Genomic DNA, 15,601 nt, shown 5'->3' with positions numbered 1-15,601 from the left:
CCATCTTCATCGCTATGATACTTCACCTTGTTGATGGGAAGATGGCAAGCTATTTAACCTCAGTAGACTGAAAGCCAAAACCAAGGTCACCACAACATCTGTTATAGAACTCCAATATGCCGATGACAACGTAGTCTGTGCGCATTCAGAAGAAGACCTACAAGCCACTCAAAATTTCTTTGCAGAAGCACACGAGAAGCTCGGCCTCTCATTGAACATCGAGGAAACTAAAGTGCTCTTCCAACAGGCACCAGCTAATCCCTCTGCAATGCCAGGAATACAGCTTAATGGTGTAACATTAGAAAATGTTGACCATTTCCGCTACCTTGGCAGCCACCTCTCCACAAAAGTCAACATCGACACTGAAATACAACACCACTTGAGCTCTGCAAGTGCAGCATTTTTCCGAATGAAGCAGAGAGTGTTTGAGGATTGGGACATCTGTAGAAAGACCAAGATGCTTGTTTATAAAGCCATTGTCCTCCCAACGCTGCTATATGCCTGCGAAACGTGGACGGTCTACAGACGTTGCACTCAACTCCTGGAGCATTTCCATCAGCGTTGCCTCAGAAAAATCCTGCAAATCTCTTGGGAAGACAGGTGGACAAATGTCAGCATGCTGGAAGAAGCAAAGACCACCAGCATTGAAGCGATGCTCCTACGCCATCAACTCCGCTGGACTGGCCACGTTGTCCGAATGTCTGATCACCGTCTCCCAAAGCAGCTACTCTACTCTGAACTCAAGAGCAGGAAACGTAATGTTGGTGGGCAGGAAAAGAGATTTAAAGATGGGCTTAAAGCCAACCTTAAAAACTGTGGCATAGATACTGACAACTGGGAAACCCTGGCCCTTGAGCGCTCTAATTGGAGGTCAGCTGTGACCAGCAGTGCTGCGGAGTTCGATGAGGCAGAAATGGAGGGCTTAAGGGAGAAATGTGCCAAGAGGAAGGCGTGTCAAGCCATGTCAAGGACAGAACGCCACAAGATCAAAGATAACAGAGTTTATTGGATTTACAGAACTCAAAATGCCCGTAAAAGACAAGGGCAAGGCAACTTTAGCCTTTAAAAACAAAAAGGGGCAAGAAAAACGTTCAAAAGATAAACCGGATTAAACCGGAGTTTAATCCGGGTAAAATCAAAACAGCTTGCTTCAGCCTGGGGAAAAACAAACAGAAGCTGGGAAACAAAGAGTTCAAAAGAATGCAACTAATTGGCAGCAGATGCCTCTCTGCTGCCAGCACTATGTTTTGAGTAACTAGGAGTCACTCCTTCACACAGCAAGGCAAATTTCCAATACAAACTCAGCAGCCAAGGATTGAAGCAGTAGCGTAGTCCCAATTCATTCCGAAGGTCGAGAGGCAGAATCAGACGTTTGCAGTTTTCCAAGTCCAATAGGAGAAAGCGAGCCCGTAGTCAGTTTTCAGTCCGTAAATCCAGAGTAGCAGATGGCGTCCGTCAAGAAGACGACGGAAGGTCAAAGCTATTGAGATTAAGCAGAGGTTTTGCACAAACAAAAGCCCACACAATTCCTCCCGCCGTCTGAACCCAAATTCCAAAACAACTTACGTATCAGCACACGAAAACACACCAGTCTTCAGGAAAGCGTCCCACACAGATCCCAAGCGTTCGTCCAGATTACCTTGCCCAACGCAATTTGCAATTGCTCCCAAGCCTCATTTTATGCCAGTTACAAATCCTCATCACTATCAGCTGCCCTCCTTAACCCGGGCGTTTCCTCATCACTTTCCTCATCAGAGCTGGAACACCTCTGACTACGCCCCACAGCATCCCCAGCTGTGGATCCCGTCCCATCCCTCCAGCTTGTCCATGGGTCTAATCCTGAAGGTCCCCATTCATCTTCCATCCCATTATTGCCAGTGGCACCCAACTCCTCCCTTACCCGAGTCCAATCCATCTCATCCTCTTCCGAGCTAACCAGCTCTTCCTCCATTCTCTCCGTGAACCCCTTAAAAGACTCTTCGTCAGATGGTTCTGCAAAGATATCTCGCAGCCTCTTTCTTTCTCGCTCCTCGAGAGTATCTGACTCTCGAGGAGTCTTACGTCCACGTCTGCCAGAAGCAGAGCCATGAGGCTCAATCATAACAAGCCAACCCTGACTGGGACTGCCTTCCACCTGGAAACCGATGTCCTCACTGCGGGAGAACATGCAGATCAAGAATAGGTCTCTTCAGCCACCTAAGAACCCACTCCCAAGACACCAGAGATGGAAGACAGTCATCCTCGAACTACGAGGGATTGCCTAAGTAAGTAAAGTCACCAGTTCCTTCCTCTGAAATATAGCCTACAGCACCAGGAGTTCATTGGTGGTCATTCAAGTGCTAACCTGATCTGAACCTGCTTACTTTCCAAAGTTATATGGGATCTGGTACTTTCCGGGTATTTAGATGAATTAGCCTTAAATACAATCCACAAAAAGTCAAAGATTTCCATAATTCAATTGATTTAAAAGTAAATTGCTGAGGCAATGATATCCAAGTATTTAAAATAGGTGTTTATTTGCCTATTTGGTCCTGCTAAACACTAAGGAAAAGTTTTATTTGTACAAGATAAACATGTGTTCATGGCTTGATCAGTGTGGAACTTACAACACCTAAGAAGTCTTTACAAGTTTTGTAGAATCCTGAAGATCTAAGAGAAAATGAAGCGTTCTGCCTAAACTCGTGTGACACACACATTATTACTGGATTATGGCATATATGGGAAGTTATTTGGCCTCATAGCCTATTTACATAATGCTCACTTCCTCTTCAAATACAAACTAAATTATTACAAAATCTTTTGTCCTAATAAGGGGGAATTATGTTCAAAGGCTTTCCAAGTACTTGCAACTAACTTTCGTTTATGCACACATTCCTTTCAAAGCCTTTCAGTCACCCTCCAAGCCAAAACACACACACAGCTACTCTAGAAAAACAGTGGTAATATCTCATTGTCTCTCAAGCAAACAGAAGACATGTGAGGAACAGAAGGGTTTCCAAGGTGCAAGGAGGCCAAAGAGAAGGCTTGAGATCATAACAGGAGAAGTAGGTTGGCAAGACAATGCAATTCAGTTTGATCCTGCTTACAGATGGTGCCTTTTGGCACACTTGTACATGTGTTCTAATTGGTTCCACATTTGATGCAATAAAACCTCAAAGCTCTGCAGTCAGTGGAGGAACTACAATTGCAGTAATAGGAGTGACCTTGTGTTCAAAGGTTGCAAGACTCATATGACCTCATCACGTGGACTTCTGGCTCCATCCTAGGATGTTTCCGGGATGGAGCCAAGGGAGAGACCTCCGGAGCCCTTCAATGATGCAGAACTACTTTTGGTGGGGCTCCATCCTGGAAGCATCCTAGGATGGAACCCTGAAAACATGGGTGGCTACCTGTGTTCTCATAGCCTACAATGGGGTCAGATTGGGGGAAGCCAGGAAGTGACACTTTCCCCATGTGATGGGGAAGATGGAGATGTGGGTGATGCGGGGCATGGGATGATGGTTTCCTCTGCTGTTCCACAGATTTGCCAAGCTGCCTGGTGAACCCCTGTTAGGGACTTCAATGTGATGAGGTCCCTAGTTTGCTTCAAACTAAGCAAAGCACCCTTCTGGAAATTGTTTACTCTCATGTGCTTCAAGACTGCTGGCAGACATCTCTTCTAGATATGTTGCTTTTCTTCAGTTTAGTGGAAATGCGAGGATCTCCTATCAGGCATCATATGTTATTCATTCATTTTGATATCCTACGTTTTCCCCAACACTGGGACTCAAGACAGCTTAAAAGTTATATGTTTAAATCTCTCATCAATACAAAGAAAATGAAATATAATTAAACAACATATTTGTTGTCATAGGCTTTCATGGCCGGGATCACAGGGTTGTTGTATGTCTTTCAGGCTGTGTGGCCATGTTCCAGAAGTATTCTCTCCTGACGTTTCACCCACATCTATGGCATCTATCTAAAACCTTTCCAATGCTAATTAGGGTGATTAACTGAAACATTAATGCTGGCTTCCCAGTGACAAAGGACTCTTGCCACACCCTGGACTCTCCACAGAAATATATTTTTTTCCTTTCCTTGCCTAGTTTATCCATACCTCACAACCTCTGCAGATGCCTGCCATAGGTGTGGGCGAAACGTCAGGAGAGAATACTTCTGGAACATGGCCACACAGCCCGAAAGACATACAACAACCCTGCAAACAACATATTGATAAACAAAGCCATTAAAATGCAAGAATAGATTGAGGAGTCTTGCTGAACATGAGGCAACAGTATAATGTAGCAGCTAAAAAAGCCAATGCAATTTTAGGCTACATCAATAGGAGAATAGTGTCTAAATTGAAAGATGTAATGGTACCACTTTTTTCTGCTTTGGTCAGACTTCACCAGGAACACTGTGTCGGCTTCTGGGTACCACAATTCAAGGATATTGACATTCTGGAACACATCCAGAGGAGAGTAGCCAATATAATCAAAGGTTTGGAAGCCAAGCCCTATGAGGAGCATGAGCAATTGAAGTGCTAATACAAACAAAAGTTTAGCCTTTGCACCCACTCCTCTTTTAGCTATGGTGCTTCATGTGGAGGAATCCGAAAGCACTGGGTTGAAAAGAGTGACAATACCAGCTCTCTTCAACCCAGTTCTTTTGGAGAGATGAGTGAAGAGCCATAGCTGAAAATGGGACAAGTGCAAAAAGATGCTTGAAGAGGGAAGCCTTGCGTTTTTCCCGTACTAGCTGGACTGTTTGCAGTGAGGAAGCTGTCTTCCTCCACTGGCTACACTGTATTCAGATAATCTGACACCAGTTCATTGATTTTTTTCATTGCACAATAGTCACACACCCTTTTTTCAGCCAAAAAAGAGATAAAAGGTGCAATGAAATACTGAAAACTTTTGCTAGGCCCCCTTCTTTGCCAAATAATAACTTGGTAACCATATAAAAAATATAGCTTAAAGGGATAGGTAAAAGCTTCTACACACATGTGTACTCATTAATTTAATCACAACAAAGAGTTATTACTATATTTAAGCTAGTAAATGAGCAAAGAGCATCATTTGCATAATTCACATTTGATTCAGGATTTTGGCAATCTACCTATAGCATTACATTCTTTTAAGGTAGACTAACATCATGGTAAGAGTATCTGTATGGAAAGAGACCATGTATTTGAAAATATTGTGTCTCCCTTCCTTACTTATTTTGTCCAGACAAAGAAAAGTTTGAAATTGACAAGGGGATTAAGCAGTCAAAGCTTTAGCTAGGCATTTCTAGATTATATCTCTAGATTATAGTTACATTTACATATATTTATATCTTCTTTTCATGTAAGGAGATTATGAAGACAACATACCTGTGAAGTATCATGATTGAATATGACAGCATTGAGATCTCCACAGTTGTAGTGCTTGATAAGATCTTCAGTGGTGTAAGGGGCCTGTAAGCTGCCTGCTCGAAGACTTTCATGCTGTAGTAGTGTTTGGTTCAAAGCAAACAGCACCTGTACACACATTGAAAACAAATGCAGTCCATTTAGGTGATACTATGTAAAGTGATGAACAGAACATATGCATGACTAGGTGACAAAAGGGTGCAAAGTATGCCAAGAGACATTTGGGGTAGAAAGACACAAGATCTTCATTTCATATATCAGTACTTTAAAGAAATTGTTTTAGTTGATATGTTTTAATTATGTGATTTTAAAGTATGTGTTGTTTTATGTTGATGTGTGTTCAAGGCATTGAATTGTGCATTTGTTGTAAGCTGTCTTGAGTCCCCTTCAAGGTGAGAAAGGCGGGATATAAACAAACAAACAAACAAACAAATATTTCTCTCCTGCTAGATGAGAATATGAATATCCTGCCACAGGTCTGACATTTTTCAGATGCAAAATAAAATAAAAATAAAGTAATAAATGGTCTCCAACTCAAAATATGACCTTCAATATAAGAATTTTTCTTCCATTACTTGCCTTCCCACTTACAACTGTAATTATTGAGACCCAGGGATTTTTAGAATTTCTTCTTGAATACCACTTAAATATATTTTACACATTTATGCTAGTTTGATTAATCTTCTATGCAATTTAAAAATATGAAACTTTCCATTTTTAAAATAATAAGTCATAAGCTCCCTTTTCTTTACAAGTCTACATTCAGTTCTTGTTTGTCAAGTAGACTGTGAAGCATCAGCCTCTCAAAACAATTCTTATATTTTGCTGATTAGACTCAGACTGCGTAATACCAATATTCATCAAAATACATGTACAGGTTCTGTAGCATAGGCGATTTCCCAAGTCAGCCCTGTCTAAACTCAGTGAAGACTCACAGGTGGGAAACAGTTGGCTCTGTGAAGAGCCACCTTTGATGATGGCAATGAGAGGAGTTTTCTCCTTCCTTGCTTGCACTCCTCCTTGCATTCCTTCAATTTATAAAGAAGAAAAGAGAGAGAAAAATAGGATTAGTTGAGAAGAGATAAAGGAGGCGGAAGTGGTCTGTGGAGCGAAGGGTGAATGTAGTAGGAAGGAAAATGGAGGAGGGCAGTGGTAGTAAAGGAAAAGTAGGAAAAGGGTTCCTATGGTGTTAGATTTCTGCTGCTTCCAGCATTCAAGACTATTGAAAGCTAACATATGCATAATCATAAATGCTGGTGAACGGTTCGCTACAGGCTGCAGACCATCCTGAAAGGCCACTATGCAGCCACATCTGAACAGTCTCTAGGTTAGCCAGAGGGATAAAAGTAAATATTTTAAAAAGTAGGTAACTGTCAGGAAAATAGTTCCAAGATGTACACATTTTAGTTTGCTTTCCTCCCATCACAGTTTTTTGCTGAGCTTTTATTTTTATTAGTCAACCCACAGGAAATCCTGTGATGAGCTCTTTCCTCTCCAAACTACTTACCTCAGAAGGTAAGAAATCCTTTAAATCTATATTTCTGCAGCCTGTTTAAATTAGAGAGGTTAATCTCATATTTTATGGGTCATAGAAGATATAAGAGCTTAGACTGAGACACAAGGGGAAGGTTTTGGATTTCTGAGTGGGACAATTTGCAGAAAGGCTAGAATGAATAATTTATTTGGCTTCAGAACCATAGATCTCTTCAGGTGTTGACCTCTCAGCACTGCCAATTTCAAATTGTGTTTCCAGGATTTTCTCCCCAACTTCAGGTAATTTGCTGCACAACTGCCACTTCTCCGGTTTGTGGGCAATATTAAGTATACTTCTGTGATGAAAGCACTTTCATTTCTTTGTAAGTTGCACTTTTTAAAAAAGAAAACAATTGGTAGGGCTATAAGTATGGATGGGGTGGGTGGGCGTACTGCCTCTCCAATAAGAATTCATTCTCCAATGAAATTCTCTTTTAGTTCTCAAATTTTATCATTGCAGAGTGAGACATTGAAAGTTACAAGTAGAACTCTTATTATATTTGCTATGTTTTTTGTTCTAACATAGAACAGAGGCAATTTAAACCTTCTCCAGCTTCTAGCTTCCTGAAGGTATGCTTGATTCTGGCCACAGGGGAAGCAGCTGCTTCATCATCCACTGTGACAGCAACTTCCTCATTCCAACGGCGGCTGGATGATTTTTATGGTGTCATAAATTAGCCTCCCCACATATAAGTGGTACCTAAATTTCCTACTTGATAGATGCAACTATCTTTCGGGTTGCTTATGTCAGCAACAAGCAGGGGCTATATTTTATTTTTAATTGTCGGGTGCTCACCCCGACATGGGCTGGCCTCGAACTCATGACCTCTTGGTCAGAGTGATTTATTGCAGCTGGCTGCTAACCAGCCTGCACCACAGCCCAACCCCTAGTTAGATTATGCTAATCTCACCAGTATTTGCTTTTATGCTAATGCAGAAGTTCCATTGTAAACATTTTAGTCCATAATGATTTCTAAGAACCACAAAGAAACAAACAAGAGAGACGGGAACAAAAACCGAAAATGCTGTGATGGAGAATTCCACTTACAGAAGAAATATGCACTTGGTCACAATTCTGTCTTCAGAATATGCTTATGTTGTTAGGGAATCCATATAAAATAACAGGAGAGCACTTATGAAAAAATGTGCTACTGTGATTTCTCTTGCCCTTTTCTAACTGGGCAACTACTGAAGAGGTAAGTGCTTTTTTAGCTGAACTCCACAGTTATCTGTCTGTAAAATAGTTCCAATAAAACCAACAGGGCCACTTCATAGTTAGGATTGCAAACACCAGCCTTTGCGTGTATGGCCTTGAAATTATAATCGGGATTTGGGAGTTCAGTTGGATTAAAAATGCTTTCAAAGAACATAGCACTTCAGACTGAATTACCGCCTTTTCCAATTAGGATGAGGCAGAGAAACATGTGCACATGTACATGAGTTTTGTTCTGAGACCTTTCAATAAAGGTCAAGTCTTTAGCAAATTTAGACCATGCTACCTTTAAGAAATATATACTGAGCTATTCAGAATACCACCTGTTCTGAGGAATCATGTGAAACAATCAATAAATCATTGTTTTATTGAGCCACAAAATCTGCAGTTCCAAGTTAAAAAGAAACTTGAATTTTGTTTCTTTAAACAGGGTAATTCTACAGAGAGTTGATACGTGAAATGCCAAGTCAGTCTGACCTGGACCTTGAGTTCTTCAACAACTTTTAAATAACAGTAGATGCTTGCAGGTTTAGGACAAGGGGCAAAAAGGCATTCACCCACCTGCAGGATTTTTTTTTTTTGCTACTGTCCATTAACCTGATCCCATACCAGACCATAATACAAATCTATACCCAGGGCCGGCTGGAGATAATTTTAAATATTAAGTGGGGGTGGGGAAAAGCACCCCCCCGCTGGCGTCTCGGGAGGCGTGGCCATGTGCCGCGGGAGGCACATGGCCACGCCTCCTGCAGCGCCGGCAGGCCCTGCCTCCCGCGCCCTGGCCCCGCCTCCCGCACTGCTCGCCCTGACCCTGCCTCTCACGCAGCGTGGGAGGTGGGGTCAGGGCGAGTAGCGCGGGAGGCGGGGCCAGGGTTGGCCCCGCCTCCCGTGCTACTCACCCTTGCCCGTCTGACCTGGAGGGACCTCCGCTGCAGTCTGGCCAGCTGGAAAAGGCCAGATGGGCGAGGGAGAGTAGCGTGGTGTCACGACCCAGGCTACAGAGCACCAATAACCATACGCAGAGGCCAGATTCTATCTAATATCTTTATTAAGGAAATATATAAAGTTAGTAAAAGCAAATGTAAAAGTTAGTCCAGAAGCAGACCTTTCAGGAAAGGTCAAATTTAGTCTAAAGAAACAATGTCCAATATGAAATATTAAGGTCCAAAGTTGTAATCCAATAACCGAAACACTCACTTTGCCAGGCAAAGTGAGGGGAGATGACAAGGTCCTTTAGTCCATGAACTTGAGCAAGGCTAGGAAATAACTTGATACTTGAAACAAGGCTTGAAACGTGGAACAAGGTAACGAGGAACAAGAATAAGGTCCGTGGAATAACTTGGTAAAATCCGTGAAACAAGGCAAGGTTTAGTCCTGGGAAACAAGGCAAGGTCCGTAGGTAAACAAAGGCTGGGAAACAGGAGCGAAGGCTGGAAACAAGGCAAGGCTTGAGCAGGAACGAGGCTTGAATCGGAGCGCGCTGTCCAAACACAACTCGCTCCGGAGGCTGACGAATTGACTCCGCGAAGTTACTACGCGGGTAAAACACCTATATAGAGTCTAACTTTCCCGCCGAAGCAGTTCTCTGGGAACCAGAAACGAAAGCTAAACTCTGAGACCAGATGTTTGACTCCTTAAAGTTTCTCACGAAAAGCAGACTTAATTGGGTACATTCTTAGCTGCTATCTTCGCACTCCTGCGCGAAGCTGCTTCCAAACCCCTCTGTTGTTTACAAAACTCATGGCGAGAGAACACGGGAGATGTAGGCTCAGGGTTTGTTTGACATACTTCTGGGACACAACTTTCTTGCAGGTGCAAGGTTCCCAGATCTGCCTGGGAAAGATTTGGCTGAGAAGATTCCAGTTCTGACTGGGAAGGTAAAAAACCCAAGTTTTCTTCTTCATCAGGCATTACAATGTCATGAGCAGGACTACAAGGCCCATGAGTCATCACACTATCCCCCTCCTCAAGCCCCCTCCCAAACTGGGACTCTCTCCCCGAGGCGCGAGGTCGTGGTTTGGCGGGATAGGTCTGATGAAAGCGACGGGTTAGATCAGGAGCATGGACTGTGGAGGCGTCTTCCCAAGAGCGTTCCTCAGGGCCAAAACCCACCCAGTCAATGAGATATTGCAGGCGGCGGCGGTGAAAGCGAGAATCCAAAATGTCTTGAACCTCGAACTCGTCCTCCCCATCCACCAAAATAGGGACAGGGGCCGGCCGGTCTACATCTGGCCGCACACCATCCGCCGGAAGGAGCAGGGAGCGGTGAAACACTGGGTGAATGCGCATTGAACGCGGAAGTTGGAGTTTGAAAGTCACGGGGTTTAATTGCGCCACCACTGGATAGGGGCCAATGAAACGGGCATCTAACTTCCGGCAAGGGCGATGGGAGGGCAAAAAGCGAGTGGACAGAAAAACCCGATCTCCTACCTTGATTTCGGGCCCCGGCTGGCGATGTTTGTCCGCGTGACGTTTATAGTCCTCCTTGGCTTGTTCCAGTTGCTGGAGCAAAAGTTGTTGCACCGCTGTGAGTTCCTGCAGCCAATCTTCTGCTGCGGGAACTTCTGAAGTTTCAATGACAGGGGGAAAGAAACGTGGATGGAAGCCGTAGTTTGCAAAGAATGGCGTTTCTTTTGTAGAAGCCTGGACTCCATTGTTGTAGGCAAATTCCGACAGTGGTAACAGAGAAGCCCAATTGTCCTGTTGGTAGTTTACATAACAGCGAAGGTACTGTTCCAAAGTGGCGTTGGTGCGCTCCGTTTGCCCATCCGTTTGGGGATGATGAGCTGAAGATAAACGAGAGTCTTTGCCCAATAGTTTTTGTAGTGCCTTCCAGAAACGAGAGGTGAATTGGGATCCACGGTCTGTGACCAAACTCTTGGGCAATCCATGTAGTCTGAAAACATGTTGGAGGAATAAATCTGCAGTCTCTTGGGCCGTGGGAAGACCTTCACAGGGAATGAAATGGGCTAACTTGGTGAAAAGGTCCACCACCACTAGGATCGTGGTGAATCCGCAGGAAGGTGGTAAGTCAGTGATAAAATCCGCAGAAATTATTTCCCATGGGCGAGATGGGTTAGGAAGGGGGTGTAGAAGCCCTGAGGGCTTCTCCCTCCTTATCTTGGAGCGCTGGCATACTGGGCAGGTGTTAACATATTTTTCCACATCCTTGCGGATCTTGGGCCACCAGAAATCTCTTAGGATCAAATGCATGGTTTTAAATAGTCCAAAATGCCCTGCTGGTTTGCAGTCATGACACAGACGAAGTGCTTTTTCCCTGCCCGGTCCGGGTGGGATATAAACATGATTTCTATAGCAAAGCAGTCCATCTTTAAGCGAAAAGGGAAAATGCAGACCTTGACGAAGTTGGTCCTGCGCCCAGGCATCTGCTTGCTGACTAGCCCTGATTTCTTGAGCACAGATGGGCCCTGGAGTAGAGGGAGTTGAATCAATGGGAGTGGATTTGGTGTTCCCCACTGTGAGCGTGGCAAAGTTCTCGGGTTGTAGTAGTTGGGATTCAAAGGTCTCCTTGCGTCCTGCAGCGTATTCCGGTTTACGTGACAGGGCGTCTGCTTGCTTGGTTTGGGCTGGGGTCACATAATGAATCTGGAAATTGAAACGTTCAAAGAATAAAGCCCAACGTTGCTGCCTTTGATTTAGCTTGCGGGCAGTTCTTAGATGTTCTAGATTCCGATGATCAGTGTGGACTTCAATGGGAAATTTGGCCCCTTCTAGCCAATGTCTCCAAGTTTCAAAAGCTGCCTTTATGGCTAATAGTTCTTTTTCCCAAATGGTATAGTTCCTCTCTGGTGCGGTTAGTTGACGAGAATAATAGGCACAAGGATGAAGGTGATCTCCCACCGGTTGTAGGAGCACAGCCCCAATTGCCACATCAGAGGCGTCCGCTTGCACCACAAAAAGGGTTTCAGGATCTGGATGCTGAAGGATTGGCTGGGATGTGAATAATTTCTTTAGTTGCTGGAACCCTTTCTCTGCTTGATCAGTCCAGCGGAAGGGCTGTTTTCCACGGATGCAGCTAGTGATTGGGTCAGACCAGCGGGCAAAATCTGGAATGAACTTGCGGTAATAGTTCGCGAACCCCAAGAATCGCTGCACCTCCTTCTTGTTAGTTGGCGCCCGCCATTCCAATACTGCTGAAACCTTGGCTGGATCCATGGAGAGCCCTAGAGGCGAGATACGGTATCCAAGGAAATCTACCTCTTGTAAATCAAAAGCGCATTTTTCCAGCTTGGCATAAAGTCCATGATCCCGCAATCGTTGTAACACCATTTTGACGTGGTTCTCATGTTCTGATTGTGATCTAGAAAACACCAAAAAATCGTCCAGGTAGATTATCAAGAACCTATCTAGATAGTCCTGGAAAATGTCATTGACAAAATGCTGGAACGTTGCGGGAGCTCCGCATAATCCATAATTCATAACTCGGGACTCGAATAATCCGAATTTGGTCTGGAAGGCGGTCTTCCACTCGTCCCCTTCTCTGATGCGAACTAAGTTGTAAGCTCCCCGAAGATCCAGCTTGGTGTAAACCTTGGCTCCTCGAAGTCGGTCTAGTAGATCCGAGATTAAGGGCAGGGGATAGCTGTTCCGCTTGGTGATATTATTCAATGCTCTGTAGTCCACCACCAAGCGTAATTCCCCTGACTTCTTCTTCACAAACATCACTGGGGAGGCGGCTGGGGATTGAGAGGGTCTGATGAATCCCTTGCGAAGGTTTGTCTCTATGAATTCCCTGAGAGCTTCTTGCTCTGGTTCAGTCAGGGAGTAGAGATGCCCTCGCGGGATCGGGGCCCCCTCCACCAAGTCAATGGCACAGTCATAAGGTCTATGTGGGGGTAACTTCTCGGCTTCTTTTTCATTGAATACATCCCAATACTCGGAGTACTTCTTTGGCAAGGTGATAATGGGCTCGGTGTCTGTGGCATGGCAGACCTTGGCTACGAGGCAATGGTTTTGGCAGTACTTTGAAGCAAACTGCAGTTCTCTGTTGGACCAGGAGATGCTTGGGTCGTGAAGCGTCAGCCATGGAATCCCCAAAATCACAGGGAAATGGGGAACCTCAGTAACAAAGAAGGAAATCTCTTCCATATGTTCCCTTATCCACATCCTGGTGGGTTCCGACCACTGGCTTACGGGACCCGTCTTGAGAGGGCGGCCATCGATGGCTTGCACCACACGGGCATTCTTGAAGTCATGATATTGTAATCCCAGAGAGTCGGCATACTCTCTATCAATGAAGTTGTTGGTAGCTCCTGAGTCTATCATGGCGTGGATCATGACGGGTCCCTTTTTTGCTGACCATAAGGTGACCACTAGAAGGAACAGGACCCCGGTTGGCGGCTCTTGAACGGGTTTCTTGACCGGGTTGGCGAGCCTCTCTACGCCCGGTCGTTGGCTTCCCCCGCCGGCTGTGTGCCAGCCGCCTCAGACGCCTTCGTCTCCGTGGTCGATGCCGCCGCAAGACGGGCGGCGGGCTTCCCTTTGGCTGGGCACTCTCTGGCGAAGTGGCCCCCATTCCCGCAATACCAGCAGAGATTTAGGCGTTGGCGGCGGGCCTTCTCGGCGGCATCTAATCTGGGACGCACATTGCCCAACTGCATCGGCACCTCCTCGCTCCCTCTGGGGTATGGGGATGGTGGTGGGGGTCTCCACACTGGACGCGGCTGAACGCTGGCGGGAGCGGGGGGTTTTGCCCCAGCTCTACCGCTCTGGCCTCGTACCCACTGTTTTCTGTTGGCAATCATGACTTCAGCCCGTAAACATTGATCGATGAGTGCTTCCAGCGTTTGGGGAGGATCCACCTTGGAGATTTCCTCCAGCATTTCAATGTTGAGACCCTCCCGAAATTGTCCTCTGAGGGCGACATCGTTCCAGCCGGTGTTGTGGGCCAGCACTCGGAACTCGGCTATGTACTGAGACATGGGTCTGTCTCCTTGGAAGAGGCGGCGGAGTTTGTGCCCGGCGGCCTCCAAATTGTCCTCGATTCCCCAGGTCGCCTTAAGGTGGTCCAAGAAGTGTTGCGCTGACCTTAGATGTGGGGAGGCTTGGTCGAACAGAGCCGTCGCCCAGTTAGCCGCTGGCCCGTCTAGGAGACTGTAAATCCACGCCACCTTGATGTCTTCCTGGGGAAACTCGGCATCACGGGCCTCTAGATAAGCTTGGCATTGGCGACGGAAAACATGAACCTTAGAAGCTTCTCCAGTAAACTTGGTTGGCAACGCCATGGCCGGAAGACGGATTCCGCGTTCCTTCAAACCCTTTATTTCCCCATCCTGTGCATTGAGCTTATCACGGATTCGGTCCACCTCATCCTTGTCGATGGTGTAGGTAATCGGCTGGCCGCTCGGCCCAGGTACGGTTCCGGTAGACATTCTGGCCGAGGTTAATTGGTGCTTAGGGTGGCGGAGTCAAACTGTCACGACCCAGGCTACAGAGCACCAATAACCATACGCAGAGGCCAGATTCTATCTAATATCTTTATTAAGGAAATATATAAAGTTAGTAAAAGCAAATGTAAAAGTTAGTCCAGAAGCAGACCTTTCAGGAAAGGTCAAATTTAGTCTAAAGAAACAATGTCCAATATGAAATATTAAGGTCCAAAGTTGTAATCCAATAACCGAAACACTCACTTTGCCAGGCAAAGTGAGGGGAGATGACAAGGTCCTTTAGTCCATGAACTTGAGCAAGGCTAGGAAATAACTTGATACTTGAAACAAGGCTTGAAACGTGGAACAAGGTAACGAGGAACAAGAATAAGGTCCGTGGAATAACTTGGTAAAATCCGTGAAACAAGGCAAGGTTTAGTCCTGGGAAACAAGGCAAGGTCCGTAGGTAAACAAAGGCTGGGAAACAGGAGCGAAGGCTGGAAACAAGGCAAGGCTTGAGCAGGAACGAGGCTTGAATCGGAGCGCGCTGTCCAAACACAACTCGCTCCGGAGGCTGACGAATTGACTCCGCGAAGTTACTACGCGGGTAAAACACCTATATAGAGTCTAACTTTCCCGCCGAAGCAGTTCTCTGGGAACCAGAAACGAAAGCTAAACTCTGAGACCAGATGTTTGACTCCTTAAAGTTTCTCACGAAAAGCAGACTTAATTGGGTACATTCTTAGCTGCTATCCTCGCACTCCTGCGCGAAGCTGCTTCCAAACCCCTCTGTTGTTTACAAAACTCATGGCGAGAGAACACGGGAGATGTAGGCTCAGGGTTTGTTTGACATACTTCTGGGACACAACTTTCTTGCAGGTGCAAGGTTCCCAGATCTGCCTGGGAAAGATTTGGCTGAGAAGATTCCAGTTCTGACTGGGAAGGTAAAAAACCCAAGTTTTCTTCTTCATCAGGCATTACAATGTCATGAGCAGGACTACAAGGCCCATGAGTCATCACACGTGGGAGGCAGGGCCAACCTTGGCCCCGCCTCCCGTGCTACTCGCCCTGACCCCA

The 15,601-nt window shown here is 45.5% G+C and overlaps 1 protein-coding gene across 1 annotated transcript in view; it reads right to left on the bottom strand.

Moving 5' to 3' along the window:
- The window catches only part of trabd2b (TraB domain containing 2B), a 424,563-nt gene that overhangs the window by 145,444 nt on the left and 263,518 nt on the right, over positions 1-15,601 (bottom strand). Inside the window, exon 3 of the mRNA XM_008116345.3 lies at positions 5,354-5,500. Within this exon, the coding sequence (XP_008114552.1) occupies positions 5,354-5,500 (147 nt within the window). The remainder of the gene's footprint in view (positions 1-5,353; positions 5,501-15,601) is intronic.

This window comes from Anolis carolinensis, chromosome 4 (assembly GCF_035594765.1).
Source record: "Anolis carolinensis isolate JA03-04 chromosome 4, rAnoCar3.1.pri, whole genome shotgun sequence".
Taxonomy (NCBI): domain Eukaryota; kingdom Metazoa; phylum Chordata; class Lepidosauria; order Squamata; family Dactyloidae; genus Anolis; species Anolis carolinensis.
This window is presented reverse-complemented; position numbering and strand designations above follow the sequence as displayed.